We start from the raw sequence: 17,066 nt of genomic DNA, 5'->3' as shown, positions 1-17,066 counted from the left end.
TGAAAAGTGAAGCCGGGGAGTGTCACAGAAACACTCCTCGCACTCCCGGATTAGGGTAAGATCGTACTTTTGTTTGGGTAAAATTTGAATCCAAAAATTGCTATGTTTGAATTTGCTGTGCCATAATTTTAACAGCATGGTAATTTACCCTTCTTCCCATGTACTGCAGAAATTTGCTCTTTTTTTGTGCTGGAAGAATTGTGAAATGCAGAGCTTTAGCAAGCCGTGCACTTAAAACCAGTTAATATCTCATTATAGCCAAGTACTTAGCAAGATGGACAGGAAATTGGCTCTTAATGCGTTAGAGGTAGTGTATGTACATGGAAAGCACTACTGTGTGACTTGAGATCGCAAGACTTCGATCTTTCCTTGTTTTTGCCCCCCCATCAAGCAGACATGTGTGGAAACTTTGTGTGCTGTTTTAACCCAAGCCTGTCTTTCTTTCACTCCTATCACCTCAGTTGCATTCACCTCCTTGACATTACATGTCTCAGCATTATTTCCTTTAACTGCTAAAATTTATGTGTACATTTATCATTTCAGTCCTGGCTTTGTCTCTACTGCCAGTAAACTTCAAGACATACAAAATGCTGTGTTTCTGTATGACTTCTGTCCTTGTTTAGCTCCACTGGCTCCTTATGTTCAGCATTTTTGTTTTACATTTTGAATCCTCAAGATGTCCTTCAAATCCTGCCGTGGTTTTGCCTCGCTCTACTTAAGCAAACCTCTCTAGTTGTTTAGTTTCTGTACCCACCAAATTTCCTATGGCATCATGACTTATTGTTTCATGCCCATTCAGTCACAGCATTGGCAGCAACTTCTTCAAACTTCTGCATTTCTCCCTCCTGTTTCTATTTTTGTTCCCCTCAGCCTTCCATTTTTATCTCCTCTTTTCATGCTGTCACCTCCAAGAATAGGTGCAGCTTCTGGATCCTGAATTATGTTCCATTCTTTCAGGGATGAGGAATTTCTGCCATTCCGAGTTTTGGAAAACAGAATGCTACCATTTTAATTTTGTTTCTGTCCTTCACCTAGCTCAGGGGAGCCATCGCTCAGCTCCTTTCTCTTGAATGTGCCACCACTCTGACTCCATGATTGGGAGATGCAGAAGCCATGCCCCTAGTTGTTGTTCCCATGTGCAGCCTGCAGGGAACTTTGGATTGCTTTTCTGCTGTAGAGTTGACGCTGTTGGACTTGGGTGAGACCAAAATTGGATGGACTGAGAGCGAGTGAGGGTGGAAGAATGTGCCTGGGATCTGGGGTTTTGGCCTTAGCTGGTTTTCTCCCCTCCAGCGCTCCCACATTCTGACAGAGATATCCAAATACAGGAGGACGGTGGAGAAGGAGCAAGAGTGAGTGAGAGGCTGCGAGTGTGTGGTGAGGAGAAGATGCTTGGAAAGAGATGTGTGTGTTGTGGAGAGAGGGCTGATTGCAGTGAGTTTGTGCTGGGGGGAAGCTTCACTGAGTCTTCTGTCACAAGGTAAAATGGAGAGTCTGACTGAAACCTAGGAGTATATTTAAAAAATACATTTTTGCTTAGTAGTTTAAAAATTGAATGTTTCACATTTTTATTACATGTTGATCTTGCATTTTTATTACATGTTCATACCTGAACTTTAAGTGCCAAATGTTATTAAGTTGCTTTATTGCTGTTTTTTTTTATTGGCGTCTGGTGTCATTTTAATTCTAAAGAGTTGTTTTGATGTACATCTGCTTGTGGAATATGGGCAACCCTAGCAAAGCCATCTTTTGTTGACATCCCTACCAGGTCGTGGCGAATTAAAATGGGGTCACATTGGAAAATAGTTTGTGAAGCACTGCTGTAGTCCTCTAATTCCCTCCACACGTGTTATCGAGCAAGGTCATGTTCTGGTGTTAATACTGACTTCATCCTGTAACACATACACTAACTTGAATTTGAAATGCTGTGGTTACTTGGGTGATTTGATGCTAACAGAAGATAAACAAAAGGGAAAACTAATGTTTCTACCCAATTGAAGTCTAATAATTCCACCCATTTACATTGCCTTAGAGGCACTTGCATTCATTACAAATCATAAGCAGTACAATTACATGATGGCTATCATATAATTTTTTTTTGTTTTCAACCACTGATTTTCAGCCCTTTTTTACTTTGATTTATTAAAACAGCTGTTAAAGCATTTGGAGAGAAAGCGTTTGAGAAGCATTTGATTTGGGTGGAATAGTGGCACAGAGGTTAGCACTGCTGTCTCACAGTTCCAGGGACTTGGGTACAATTCCCTGCTTGAGTCACTGTCTGTGTTGAGTTTGCACGTTCTGTGTCTGTGGGTTTCTTCTGGGTGCTCTAGTTTTCCTCCTCAGTCCAAAGATGTGCAGGTTAGGTTGATTGGCCATGCTAAATTGCCCCTTAGTGCCTCAGGATGTATAGGTTAGAGGGATTAGTGGGGTAAATATGTGGAGTTACGGGGATAGGGCATAGGTGGGATTGTTGTGGTGCAGACTCGATGGACTCTGGCTTCCTTCTGCGCTGTAGGGCTCCTGTGATCCTCTTCAGTAAGCATATGAAACTTAATAGGCATTGTAGGTAACTTGAACTCCTTTTGAAAGGTTGGATCTCAACTCCTGTTTGTGTTTTATCTGACATACCCTGTTTGTGCAAACTCACTAAAATTACTGCATAATGTTAACATTTGTAATGTTCTAAAAGATTTTAAATTTTACCCTGAACATGATTTTCTAAGTTCACAAGAGATGGGAACAGGAGCAGTCGACCACGCTGTCCGTTGAGCCAATTCTGCCCTTCGATATTATCATGATGGCCCTTTGACTTCAGTTCTACTTTCTTGCCCACTTTCCATACAGTTGCTTTAGATACAATGATACCAGCTTAGACATGTAAATTACGCTTCTTAAAATGGTCTGCTAATTGTGTCTGCTAATGTCTTTGTAGTGCCAGCCTCACGCAGTGAGTATCATCGTATTCAACAGCAGCTTGAATCTGAGAAATTCCCACCTGCTTTCCCAAATGGACAACCACAAGCTTTCCATGAGCTATCCCGTGAAGAGCAGGCAAAATATGAAAAGAAGCGACTGGCAGGTAAATCCAAATTAAGTTTTCATTGGTAGTGGGCCTCATTTTACCACTTTTGTTCTAAGTGCTGAATCTGGGTGTTATTCAGATCCGACTTAGAAATGTGCTTTCAGGCGCACCCCCCCACCCCCCATATGCACTCAGCCTGGAAAAAATCACGGGTCTGAATCATGCTGTGGGTGGGGCTTAGCGCACCCAAACGATTGGAGCTCTGAACTGTGCATGCAGTTTGAAAAAACTTTGAAAAAGCGTGCCCGCATCAGATTACTCTTGAGATGCAGAAAGCGGAGAAAGTGGTCCAAGAGTGAAAGGCGGGAGCGATGGCACACACACACATCACTGCCCCACTACCCACACCGATTGTCGGCAAACGTGCCGGTAAAGGGGGAAATGCTGGTAAAGTTGGGTGGGCACTTCAGTAATTCAATTGAAACACATGCACATGCATTTAAATTACCGTTGCGCCTGTTTTGGGCATGAATCAGATCGCCGCCATTCCTGGGTTTTGGTAAAGTGGGCATCTGGGCAGACACGCATGAAAACGGACACGACGCCATGGTAAAGTAGGACCCAGTGTTGCTGGTTTATATTTGGTGTTAGGAAACCCGAGTTAGTTGTAAGGAATTTATATTTGAATGGGTAAACATTAGCAATGAGATCAAAGCACAATACTGCGGATTCTGAAACAAAAAGAGAAAATACTAAAAAATCTCAGCAGGCCTTACAGCGTCTGAGGAGAGCGAACAGAGCCAAAGTTCCGAGTCAGATGACCCTTCGTCAGAGCTCAGAAACAAGTGAGGTATCGTCTTGGGTAGATTTAATGTTTCTGTGCTTGCAAGGAAGTTGTAATTAGTTTTCAGGCCCAGCAAACAATTTTCTTCTGGGGGTTTCATCCGATATGCAACTGAGACTTCATTGTATTTTAGAGCTTTGGAACGCAGACTTTTGATAATTGCCTCGTAACCTGTGGGAGAAACTGATTGTTTCCTTTATCTTAAAATCTGTGGCGAAAAGCAATCAGTTGAGTTGGAGACTGGAGAAGAGAGAGGATAGATCCCGCAGGTCTGCTTGAAGTGGAACATTTCAATGGAACAATCTAGCCAGGGCTAGAATTCCGGAGAGAGAACTAGATGGGAAATAGTCAAAGCTCCAGAGATCCAAAGGGCTGTAATATGAAGATTTCAGAACATCTGAAACGCGGTGATTAAGGATTACTGCGGAATAGACCTCTGTTCAGAAGACCAGAAAAAACTTGGGACAAATCGATTGGTTAGAACTACTAGGAGAAGGTTTTCTTAAAGTATCTCAAGTAATTACAGCAGGGTGGCACAGTGGTTAGCACTGCTGTCTGTCATGCCAAGGTCCTGAGTTTGATTCCAGCCTTGGGAGACTGTGTGGAGTTTGTATGTTCTCCCCGTGTCTTCTTGGATTTCTTCCAGGTCCTCTAGTTCCCTCTCACATCCAGAGATGTGCGGGTTAGATGGATTGACCATGCTGAATTTCCACTTTGTGCCCCAAGATATGTAGGTTAGAGGGTTAGTGGGATAAATGCATGAGGTTAGGGGATAGAGCTGGGGGCTGGGCCTAAGTAAGATGCTCTGTCACAGAGTCGGTGCAGATTTGATGGGCTGAATGACCTGCACCTTCAGACTCAATGAGTTTATGATTCTTGATAGAAATTAACTCACTCGGTCATTTTTATCTTCCTAGAAAAGATGTTCAGCTTCTGCAACTTACATTGCAATTCCCTCTAATGCAGCTCTCCATTTATTTCAGACTATTGCCGCAAAGCTTACAAAAAAATCCACGTCACTAAGGTAGAGGAGCGAATAACAACAATTTGCCAGCGTGAAAATTCTTTCTATGTAGACACAGTGCGAGCTTTCCGTGACAGGCGCTATGAATTTAAAGGCTCACATAAGGCAAGATGTTGTACTTCCTTGATACTTTTTCTTTGTGATCAAAGCCTTGTAATTCAATATAGAGTGAATTCAGCATTGATAAATATTTGTTTTTTTTCCTTTGGAATATCCATGATCCAATATATTTGTGGCCTCCTTTTGTTTTTACCCACCCACAAATGCTTACATATACTTGACCAAGTTCACATATTATCTCTGGGTCATCTTAGCTATTTTAAATCTTTAATTTTTGCCCTCAGGCATTACTCTCAATGCAAGCATTATTTTCCTGCTGTCACCTTTTAAATTAAGAAGTCTTGCTCCAGGACTGGAGCAGATAATCCAGTGCAGTACTGAGAATGTGATGCATTATTGGAAGTATTGTCACTCTGAGGTCCATCTACATTTGGACCTGTAGGTTACTGCACTGAAAAGTGATTATATGTGAAGTACTTTGAGATGTGTGTTAAGTTGATATTAAAGTGCAAATTTTTATTTTTGCTAATCACCTCCTTCACTGACTTAACTTTTTTCTAGGTTTGGAAGAAAAAGCTGTCAGCTGCCATTGAAAGTGGAGATGCTACAGAAATCAAGCGTTGTAAGAACATGGAAATCTTGTACGAGTCTCTGCAGCTGGCCCACAAGTGTATTTTAAACTCCTTCTATGGCTATGTCATGCGCAAAGGGTTGGTAACCAAATCAATACAAATGGACAGCTTGTAGTTACAGCTTGTTATAATGGTAATAACTAACGCACATGCATTGGAATATTAGCCTGTGGTACCTCAGGACTCGGGTGGAGTTTGGATCTAATATCGGATTGCCAATTCTAATGCATCATCAATATTTAAAAATGAATAAAGCCTCAGTGCCTCCATGTGGTTTAGAAAGAAGGGAGACTAATGCCCCTTCACATATGAGGGATCCCAATGACATACTGGATTGGTGTATTGTATCATGGATTCAAACATAGGCTCATAGCCCTACTTTCAATTTCAAAATCAAGTAATTCTCAGTTGAAAGGATTTCTGTTGGTTCAGCTTTAGATTTAGGAAGGATACAAAGGCATTAAGAGAAGGCAAAGAAAAGATTTAAGAGAATGGTTCCAAGCTTCAGAATTCATTTAGTGGATAGGTTGGAGAAGCTGAGGTTGAGAGGAGATGTGACAGAGATGTTGAACAATCTGGCCGGAGGAGATGTGAGAAACTGTTGCCAATCAAAGACTGCAAATTTAAGCTGAATGTCAAAAGAATCAAAGGCAACCTGAGGAAAAGCTCCTCTTAGCGGATTTCCTTAAATAAAGGGGTTACCTTAGGAAAGATTGAACAGGCTGGACCTGTATCCATTGGAGTTTAGAAGAAGAGGTGAAACATAAGATCCTGAGGGATCAGATTGGATGCTGAGATGATGCTTCCACTTGTGGGAGAGACTATAACAAGGAGGCACAGTTCAAAAATAAGAGGTGTCTCATTTAAGACTGAGATGAGGTGACTTTCTCTGACAGGATCATGAGCCTGTGAACTCATTTTCCCCAGAGAGCAGTAGAGTCTGGGTCATTAAATATTTTTAAGGCAAAGGTAAATAGATTGTTTCTTGACTGCCAACGGAGTTAAAGGATATTGGGCAGGAATGTGGCATCATCAGTTCAGACATGATCTTAGTGAATGGCAGAGTTGGCTTGTAGGACTGATTGGCTCATTTCTGCTCCTAATTCATATGTTCATATGAATGATTAGGATCTGGAATGTCCTGCCTGAGAATGAGGTGGAGTCACATTAAATCAAGGCATTTCAGAGAGAATTTGATAATTATCTGAAAAAAATACAGGGAATAGGCAGGGGAGTAGGAGTAACTGTGAGTAGCTTTATGGAGTTACATGGACACGATAGACTGAATTTCTATTCTGATGCTGTAAGACTGCAGTTTTGTTAACTGTACATGCGCTGGTTCTTTTTCTTCTCCATATCAAGAAGTGCAATGATAACACGGTGCTGAAAATGTAATTTGTTTTAAGGGATCAAATGAAATTGTTTCTGTTAGTAAGTCTAAGTGCCTTCTTATCTTCCTGGAAACTAAGTGAAATAACTAAATTTTTCTCTCTGTAGCCTTATGTCTGATGCACAACCGTTACATCAAAACTTTGAAGGTTGTTTCATCCCAGATCTTCACAAGGCTGGGCAAGAATTAGTGAACAGCTGACTGAAATGGGGGCATCTCTGTTAAAAGACTAAATATGCAATTAACTGAACATGACTGAATCGCACTTTTTTTTATTTGATCAATCAGTGAATAATGAAAACATTAAATTGGGCCATTGATTTGCTGCAATTATTGGCAAGCAGCAAAAATCAAATGACTTCAAATATTTTAAATCGATTTGAACTGTTATCTTTTATGTCTGCCAGTTGAAAGATTTACCAGTAAAAGTAATGTTTAAAACAGACTAAAGCAATATAACATTAAATAATGTTGAATAAAAGGCTGTGAACCTTAAAATGTAAATTCCTGGAAAACATTTTCTTAGAATCCTGTATGCTGGCAGCCCAATGCTAAAGTTGATAGAGCTTGAATTATTAGGTCAATTTTTTTAATCTTTTGCAAATGCCTGGGACTCTTCTCATTAAAATCCATGTCATTTACAGTTAGTGTATTTCCTTTTGATCCTACCTATCCTCCCTGCTCAATTACAATAAGATGACCAGCTTTTTGGCAGGATCAGCCCATCTTGATTCATTCTTGGTCTGCTGTACCTTAATCTACCTGATGCCTTGGTTTAATCCAATCATCCTTCCAAGAGTTGTTTCTACTCGTTGCAGTAAGGTGAAAAAATGTTGTAGCCCGTTTTGTTTGAATTCAGTGGAATTGGTTGAAGAGGAAAATGATGCATGAAAATCCTGTAACTTGTTTTTGATTAGCCTTTCTAACAATAAATTGCAACTGACCAAGTTAGAATTAGTACATTTGGGATTCGGCATTTTTCATATTAGTCAATCAGATGTAAGAAAATTGAACTGGGATAGAATAAGTGTGTCACACAAATTTTCCTAATGAAATTTGATTTATTATTGTCACATGTATTAGTATACATTGAAAAGTATTGTTTCTTGTGCGCACTAAGAAAAGAAGCAAAGTAGAGAGTGCAGAATGTAGTGTTGCAGTCACAGCTACGGTGTAGAGAAAGATCAACTTAATGCGAGGTAGGTCCATTCAAAAGTCTGATGGCAGCAGGGAAGAAGCTGTTCTTGAGTCAGTTGGTGTGTGATCTCAGACTTCTGTATCTTTTGCTGGACAAGAAGGTGGAAGAGTGTATGTCAGGAAAGCGTGGGATCCTTAAATATGCTGGCTGCTTTTCCGAGCAGGCGGAAGTGTAGACAGATCTTAACATTATCTTAACGTGAATCTTAACATTAAAAGAATGACTGATAAAATAGCTATTGAATGATTTCACCATATAGATTTGTATGTTTTATCTACCACATAGCTTGTACATAAACATATATGGCTCTGTCTCCATGCTATGCCAGATAGCGTAAGGCATTTTGTAGTCGCTGGGGTCAGACCACATGGAACAGCTCAGGAAAAAAACTGTTGATTGTCGCATCTGGAGAGGCTTTAAAACGGAACCATTTTATCTTTTCAACCCCAGAGGATAGTTTACTGCTTCTAAATCAAAATAGTCATGAAATCTGGGGAAGTAACTTTTTTGTGTGTACTCTCTGACTGACAGGGCTCGTTGGTATTCCATGGAAATGGCTGGGATTGTCTGTCATACTGGAGCTAATATCATCACACAGGCCAGAGAATTGATTGAACAAATCGGGTAAGGAATTATGAAGTACAGAAAATCCTCAGCCTAATGGCACAATTAGTTCCTGAAAACATAAGTCAGAACTAGTTTTCCCCTTTGGAACAACATTATAAATGGGGGATTGGTTTCTGAACCAAGATATGATACCTTATTTTCACTGAATAGTGAAAAGCTTGTGAGATCTTGCTTTAGTATAATTGTATTACAGTTGTGCATCTCCCATGATGTAATACTGCCTACACTTTCAAAGACACTTTTACATTGTGTCTGAGAAGCAATTCGCCCTTCCAGTGGGAGTGAAAGGCAAACATAAAGAAATACAACTGTTGGTAAAGATCAGCTGTTTGCTGGTGTGACATTGTGGTAAAGTCAAAACAGGGTGATAGTTTATAATTGTCATAACTCCTTTCATTATAACTTAAATGCTGTAAAGTCGAGGGCTACCTGCATGAATTCCATGGTTGGTGGCAATAGAAAGAAGTAGCCTCTTCGCTTACCCATAGTAAAATAAGTCAAATCACTTCACCATAATCGCCAACAGCCTGTCTTTATGGAATCCATAGAATCCTACAGTGCAGGAGGAGGCCATTCAGTACACAAGTCTGCACCAACCACAATCCCACACAGGCCCTATTCCCATAATCCCACGTAATAGCCCTGCTAATCCCCCGACAGTAGCATGGCCAGTCAACTTAACCCACACATCTTTGAGCTGTGGGAGGAACTGGAGCATCAGGAGGAAACCCATGTAGACATGGGGAGAATGTGCAGACTCCACACAGACAGTGACCCGAGACCGGAATTGAACCCAGATCCCTGGCACTGTGAGGCAGCAGTGCTAACCACAGTGCCGCCCCAGAGTCCTGAAGAAGAGCTGCAGGTATACACTTTCGTCAGGTGAGTGGGAGTTCTATTCACAAACAGGGCATATAAAGACACAAACTGAATTTATAAAATAATGGTTAGAATGTGAGTTTTTAACCGGTAGTCAAGTCTTAAAGGTAGAGACAGTGTGAGTGGAGAGAGCGTTAAGCACAGGTTAAAGAGATGTGTATTGTCTCCAGACAGGACAGTTAGTGAGATTTTGCAAGCCCAGGCAAGTTGTGGAGGTTACAGATAGTGTGACATGAACCCAAGATCCCGGTTGATTCCTCATGTATGCGGAACTTGGCTGTCAGTCTCTGCTCAGTGACTCTGCGTTGCCGTGTGTCGTGAAGGCCACTTTGAAGATTGCTTACCCGAAGATCAGAAGCCGAATGCCTGTGACCGCTGAAGTATTCCCCAACAGGAAGAGAACACCAAAAGGGAGATATATGCCTGGAAGCAGAAGATATTAACTGAGTTAGTAAATGAATACTTTGCATCTGCCTTTACTAGGAAGAAAGATGTTATCAGGGTCCTAGGGAAAAAAGGAAATAGTTGATAAACAGGACTGGCTAAAAATTGATATTACCCAAATATCAATTAGGGTGATCTTTAAGGAAGTTTCACCCAGAGTGTTGCCTGGCCTTGCTGAGGGGAGGTTGAATAAACTGGGATTGTTTTCCCCTGGAAAGACGGAGGCTGAGGGGAGACCTAATAGAGGTCTACAAAATTATGAGAGACATACACAAGGTGGGTAGTCAGAGGCTTTCTCCCAGGGTGGAAGTGCCAGTTATAAGGCAGGGCAGGTTCAAGGTGAGAGGGAGAAAGTTTAAGGAAGATGTGCAGGGAGAGGTTTTTCATGCGGAGAGTGGTGGGTGCCTGGAATGTGCTGCTGCGAAAGGAGATGGTGGAAGTAGACACATTAGCAACATCTTAGAAGCATCTGGATAGACATATGAATAAGGAGGAAATAGAGGGATATGGACTGAGTAAGGGCAGAAGGTTTTTTTTATGTAGTTAGGACATCATAATCGGCACAAGCTTGGGAGGCTGAAGGGCCTGGTCTCGTGCTGTACTTTTCTGTGTTTTAAGTACAGCTTCAGATGCAGAGTCAACGCATTCTCACAAGGGTGAACGGTAAGGGAAGTACAATAGGATTCCATGGATGACCAAAGTGTAGCCATCTCGCCAACTGAGCCAGCTGGCTGTCTATGTGAATGGTAAGGGAGGGAAATTAATCAAATACAAATTGAATCTGAGTACAGTGACGTTTAGTGTCTGAGGAATTGAGCTTTGCTGATTTCAGACTGTTTGTTACTGAGAAAGCTAGTGACTTGTTTTGTTTTATAGTAAAGTATGATATTTATGACATCTGAAGATGAGAAGGAACTCTTCAGTATAAACAAAAATCACTCAACAGATTTGTTTCTTTTAACAGGCGACCCTTGGAGCTGGACACTGATGGTATTTGGTGTGTCATTCCTAATTCTTTCCCAGAGAACTTTGTCATCAAATCAAGCAATCCTAAGAAGCCCAAAATTACAATCTCCTACCCTGGTGCCATGCTTAATATCTTGGTGAAGGTAAGGATAAAACCTGCTCAGGATCCAGTTTAAATATTACTGCAATAATGTGATTAAAGTGTATAGGTTGTGCTGGGATTGAGGTGGGAGGGCAAGAGAATATTGAATTGTACTACTAATCCTACCTAATTGTGTGCAGTAGTGTCCGTTAACTGATGTTGGACTTGAGTAAGAAGTCTCACAACACCAGGTTAAAGTCCAACAGGTTTATTTGGTAGCACAAGCCACAAGCTTTCAGAGCGCTGCTCCTTCATCAGGTGAGTGGGAGTTTTGTTCACAAACAAGGCATGTAAAGACACAAAATAATGGTTGGAATGCGAGTCTTTACAGGTAAGATGCCCTCATAAGAACAGAATATGGCACTTGACTCATTGACAGTTCTGATGCGCCACAGCAAAAAACTGTATCAACCTCCTCAGAAGTCAAACACGGGACACGGCGGACAGAATACCTTTTGTTGTGCAGTACTTCCCAGGAGCAGAGAAGCTATAATATCTTCTCCGGAGCCTTCAAAATGTCATCGATAAAGACGAACATCCTGCCAAGGCCATCCCCACGCCTCCACTTCTTGTCTTCAAACAACCGCACAACCTCAAACAGACCATTGTCCACAGCAAACTATCCAGCCTTTGGGAAAACACTGACCACAACACCACACAACCCTGCCACAGCAACCTCTGCAAGACGTGCCAGATCATCAACATGGATGGCATCATCTCGTGTGAGAACGCCATTCACCAAGTACACAGTACATACTGTTGCAACTCAGCCAGTGTTGTCTACCTGATACTCTGCAGGAAAGGATGTCCTGAGGCATGGGACATTGGGGAGACCATGCAATGCTACGACAACGGGTGAATGAGCACAGCTGACAGTCACCAGGCAGGAGAGTTCTCTTCCTGTTGGGGAATACTTCAGCACCCATGGGCATTCAGCCTCTGATTTTCACGTAAGCGTTCTCCAAGGCAGCCTTCATGACACACGACAACGCAGAATCACTGAGCAGAAACTGATAGCCAAGTTCCGCACACATGAGGATGGCCTCAACCGGGACCTTGGGTTCATGTCACACTCTCTGTAACTCCCACAAATTGTCTGGGTGCGTAAAATCTCATTAACTGTCCTGGCTTCAGACAATACACATCTCTTTAACCTGTGCTTAGCCCTCTCTCCACTCACATTGTCTGTACCTTTAAGACTTGATTACCTGTAAAGACTTGCATTCCAACCATTATTTTGTAAATTGAGTCTGTGTCTTTATATGCCCTGTTTGTGGACAGAACTCCACTTACCTGATGAAGGAGCAGCGCTCTGAAAGCTTGTGGCTTGTGCTACCAAGTAAACCTGTTGGACTTTACCCTGGTGTTGTGAGACTTCTTACTGTGCTTACCCCAGTCCAATGCCGGCATCTCCACATCATGGTTTCACTTGAGCACGTAAAAAGAGAAGCTTATTGAAACTGTGGTATGGTTGAGATGGGAGGTGTATGCTTGTAATGTCTGACTCTAAATAAATATAAGACTAAATACAATCCTTCACCAGCAGGCTTTCTGGAATATTATAACATAGGATGTTCACTACTGTACTACAGTCCTCTTGTTCTTTTAAATTTTGCTTTTTACAGTGTTTTTATAGATGGAAAGATAGTGTTAGAAAAGTATGCACTGAACCCCAAAGTTAAAAATGGCCCTTGAGCAGTTCAGAAAAGAATTTATTGAGCTATTCAGATTTGGTGTTTTGGGAGAGAGAGAGAGATGCAAGTCCCAAATTACGTCACCTCTCAGGACTATCCAGTTGCATCGCTTATTCTCTGCTTTCAGTGGACTGGATATGTAACATTGCTGAATGGATAAATTTATTTAGCTAAACATTTAACTCCTTTCTGTTACAGGAGCAATTCACCAATGAACAATATCAGGAGCTTGTGGACCCTGCAACATTGACCTATGTCACACGTTTAGAAAACAGCATCTTTTTTGAGGTTGATGGTCCTTATTTGGCCATGATTCTGCCAGCTTCCAAAGAGGAAGGAAAGAAACTTAAAAAAAGGTTTAGCAAAAATAAAATTGCATTTTTCCTTGGTAGCTGTTTGTTGTAAAATAAGCTGATCCGTGGCAATATACGTTGGTGCTCTGGGGTCTAAGGGAAATTATATAGCTTTTATCCCCAAATCGTGATTTGATGTTTAAAATTGATATGTGCATGATATCAAAGAATAAAGAAAATTACAGCACAGGAACAGGCCCTTCGGCCCTCTAAGCCTGCACTGACCATGCTGTCTGAATTAACTAAAACCCCCTACCCCTTCTGGGGACCATATCCCTCTATTCCCATCTTATTCATGTATTTGTCAAAGCGCCCCTTAAACGTCACTACCGTATCTGCTTCCACTATCTCCCCCGGCAACGAGTTCCAAGCACCTACCACCCTCTGTGTAAAAAATCTGCCTCATACAACTCCTTTAAACCTTGTCCCTCGCACCTTAAACCTGTGCTCCCTAGTAATTAACTCTTCCACCCTGGGAAAAAGCTTCTGCCTATCCACTCTGTCCGTGCCTCTATAGACTTCTATCAGGTCGCCCTTCAACCTCTGCCATTCCAGTGAAAACAAACCAAGTTTCTCCAACCTCTCCTCATAGCTAATGCCCTCCATACCAAGCAACATCCTGGTAAATCTTTTCTATCTCCTCTCCAAAGCCTCCACATCCTTCTGGTAGTGTGGCGACCAGAATTGAACACCATATCCCAAGTGCGGCTTAATTAAGGTTCTATAAAGCTGCAACATGACTTGCCAATTTTAAACTCAGTGCCCCAGCCAATGAAAGCAAGCATGCTGTATGCCTTCTCCACCTGCATTGCCACTTTCAGTGACTTGTGTACTTGTACACCCAGATCGCTTTGCCTATCAATACTCTTAAGGGTTCTGCCATTTATTGTACATTTCCTATTATTATTAAACCTTCCAACATGCATTACCTCACATTTGTCCAGATTAAACTCCATCTGCCATCTCTCTGTCCAAGTCTCCAACTGATCTGTATCCTGTTGTATTCTCTGATGGTCCTCATCGCTATCCGCAAATCCACCAACCTTTGTCGTCCGCAAACTTACTAATCAAACCAGTTCCATTTTCCTCCAAATCATTTATGTATGTATATATCTATATATATATATAAAATAAACAGCAAAGGTCCCATCACTGATCCCTGAAGAACGCCACTTGTCACAGCCCTCCATTCGGAAACGTACACATCCATTGCTACCCCCTATCTTTGACCGAGTAAGAAGTCTCACAACACCAGGTGAAAGTCCAACCGGTTTATTTGGTAGCAAAAGCTACTAGCTTTCAGAGCGCTTGCTGCCCCTTCATCAGGTTGTGAAAACTCCCACTCACCTGATGAAGGGGCGGTAAGCGCTTTGAAAGCTAGTGGCTTTTGCTACCAAATAAACCTGTAGGACTTTAACTTGGTGTTGTGAGACTTCTTACTGTGTTTACCCCAGTCCAACGCTGGCATTTCCACATCATGACTTCTTTGACCGAGCCAGTTTTGTACCCACCTTTCCAGCTCACCTCTGATCCCATGCAACTTTACGTTCTGCACCAATCTACCACGAGGAACCTTGTTAAAAGCTTTACTGAAGTCCACGCAGACAACATCCACTACCTACCCTCATCAATCATCTTCGTCACTTCCTCGAAAAACTCAATCACGTTCATGAGACACGACTTCCCCTTCACAAAACTATGTTGCCTCCCGCTAATATGTCCATTTATTTCCAAGCAGGAATAAATCCTGTCACAAAGAATCCTCTCCAATAATTTCCCTACCACTTCGTGGCCTGTAATTACCTGGATTATTCTTGCTCCCCTCCTTAAACAAAGGAACGACATTGGCTATTCTCCAATCCTCTGGAACCTCCCCTGTAGCCAGCAATTTCCTCCCTTGTCACTCAGTATTCTGGGGACTTGTCCACCTTAATGTTTCTCAAGAACCCCAATGCCACCTCCTATTTGATCTCAACATGACTCAAACTATCTACGCATCCTTTCCCAGACTCATCATCCACCAAGTCTTCTCTTTGGTGAATACTAACGCAAAGTACTCATTTAATACCTCACCTATTTCCTCTGGCTCCATGCATAAATTCCCTCCCTTGTCCTTGAGTGAGCCAATCCTCTCCCTGGCTATCTTCTTGCTCTTTTATATATGTATAAAAAGTCTTGGGATTTTCCTTAATCCTGCTGGCCAATGCTTTCTCATAACCCCTTTTAGCCCTTCTTACTCCTCGCTTAAGTTTTTTTTCTACTTTCCTTGTATTCCACACTTGCTTCATGTGTTCCCAGCCTCCTAGCTTTGACAAATGCTTCTTTTTTCTCTTTGACGAGGCTCACAATATCTCTCATTATTCAAGGTTCCCAAAACTTGCCTTACTTATCTTTCATCCTTACAGGAATGTGCCGATCCTGAATCCCTATTAACTTATACTTGAAAGCCTCCCACATGACAGATGTTGATTTGCCCTCAAACATCTGCCCCCAGTCTACATTCTTCAGTTCCTGCCTAATGTTGTAATTAGCCGTCCCCCAATTTAGCACCTTAACTTGAGGATTACACTTATCTTTATCCATCAGTACCTTAAAGCTTACTGACCATAATTCAGTAAGCTTTAACGTACTGATAGATAAAGATAAGTGTAATCCTCAAGTTATGGTCACTATTCCTGAATTGCTCCCCTACTGAAACATCGACCACCTGGCCTGGCTCATTCCCCAGTAATAGAAGTCTCACAACACCAGGTTAGAGTCCAACAGGTTTATTTGGTAGCAAAAGCCACTAGCTTTCGGGCCTCTGATCCTTCGTCAGCTGAGTGGAGAGTTCTGATCACAGGCAAGTTGCATTCTAATCAGTATTCTGTAAACTGAGTGTGTATCTTTACATCCCCTGTTTGTGATCGGAACTCTCCACTCACCTGATGAAGGGTCAGAGGCCCAAAAGCTAGTGGCTTTTGCTACCAAATAAATCTGTTGGACTTTAACCTGGTGTTGTGAGACTTCTTGCTGTGTTTACCCCAGTCCAATGCCGGCATCTCCACATCATTGTTCCCCAATACTAGGCCCAGTACGGCCCCTTCCCTAGTTGGACTATCTACATATTGTTTCAAGAAGCCATCCTGGATACTCCTTACAAACTCTGCCCTATCCATACCCCTAGCACTAAGTGATTCCTAGTCAATATAGGGAAAGTTAAAATCTCCCATCACAACATCTGTTATATCCAAAAGTAAAAAGAAACAGGAGGTAAAGGCAGTCCCATCATTCTGATTTCTTTATCTAATACCTGAAATTTATAGTTTGTGAACTTGGTTAATAAGAGCAAAATACTGTAGGTGCTGAAAATCTGAAATAAAAACAAAATCCTGGAAAGCTCAGGCAGAATCTGGAAAGAGAGAAACAGCGTTAAGGTTTTGAGTCTTTGTGACTTCTTCAGAGCCATTTCTTCATCAACATTTGTTTAACAGAGAAGAATTGGGAGTTCTTCAGGCTGTGAGCACCATGGTGCCCCTCCTCTCTTCTCTGTGTTCCCCCCCCCCCCCCCCATTAAAATGTTTGTACCCAGCACTAACATCCTGCAAATATCACTGTAGGCTTACCTTAACTGACATCCGTTTTGTGTTTTGGAGAGTTTTGCTGGTGGCTTCACAATTGGTTGGGAATCCTGGGCAGTGACCTCATCTGCTTTGTTGATGCACTCTGACCCAAACACACCTATTTAGGGTAATCAGGTTGTGATCCAAATGGACATTCAACTTAAATCCAGTCATTTTAGTTGAATGTTT

The 17,066-nt window shown here is 41.8% G+C and overlaps 1 protein-coding gene across 1 annotated transcript in view; it reads left to right on the top strand.

Moving 5' to 3' along the window:
* The window catches only part of pole (polymerase (DNA directed), epsilon), a 116,637-nt gene that overhangs the window by 34,788 nt on the left and 64,783 nt on the right, over positions 1–17,066 (top strand). Inside the window, exons 19-24 of the mRNA XM_080208184.1 lie at positions 2,933–3,079; positions 4,850–4,995; positions 5,512–5,660; positions 8,702–8,794; positions 11,085–11,229; positions 13,121–13,278. Coding sequence (XP_080064310.1) covers positions 2,933–3,079; positions 4,850–4,995; positions 5,512–5,660; positions 8,702–8,794; positions 11,085–11,229; positions 13,121–13,278 — 838 coding nt within the window. The remainder of the gene's footprint in view (positions 1–2,932; positions 3,080–4,849; positions 4,996–5,511; positions 5,661–8,701; positions 8,795–11,084; positions 11,230–13,120; positions 13,279–17,066) is intronic.

The sequence above is a fragment of the Carcharhinus amblyrhynchos genome, chromosome 20, assembly GCF_965287045.1.
Source record: "Carcharhinus amblyrhynchos chromosome 20, sCarAmb.v2.hapA, whole genome shotgun sequence".
NCBI classification, from domain to species: domain Eukaryota; kingdom Metazoa; phylum Chordata; class Chondrichthyes; order Carcharhiniformes; family Carcharhinidae; genus Carcharhinus; species Carcharhinus amblyrhynchos.
The sequence above is the reverse complement of the archived record's forward strand: the minus strand, read 5'-3'. Positions and strand labels throughout refer to the sequence as shown.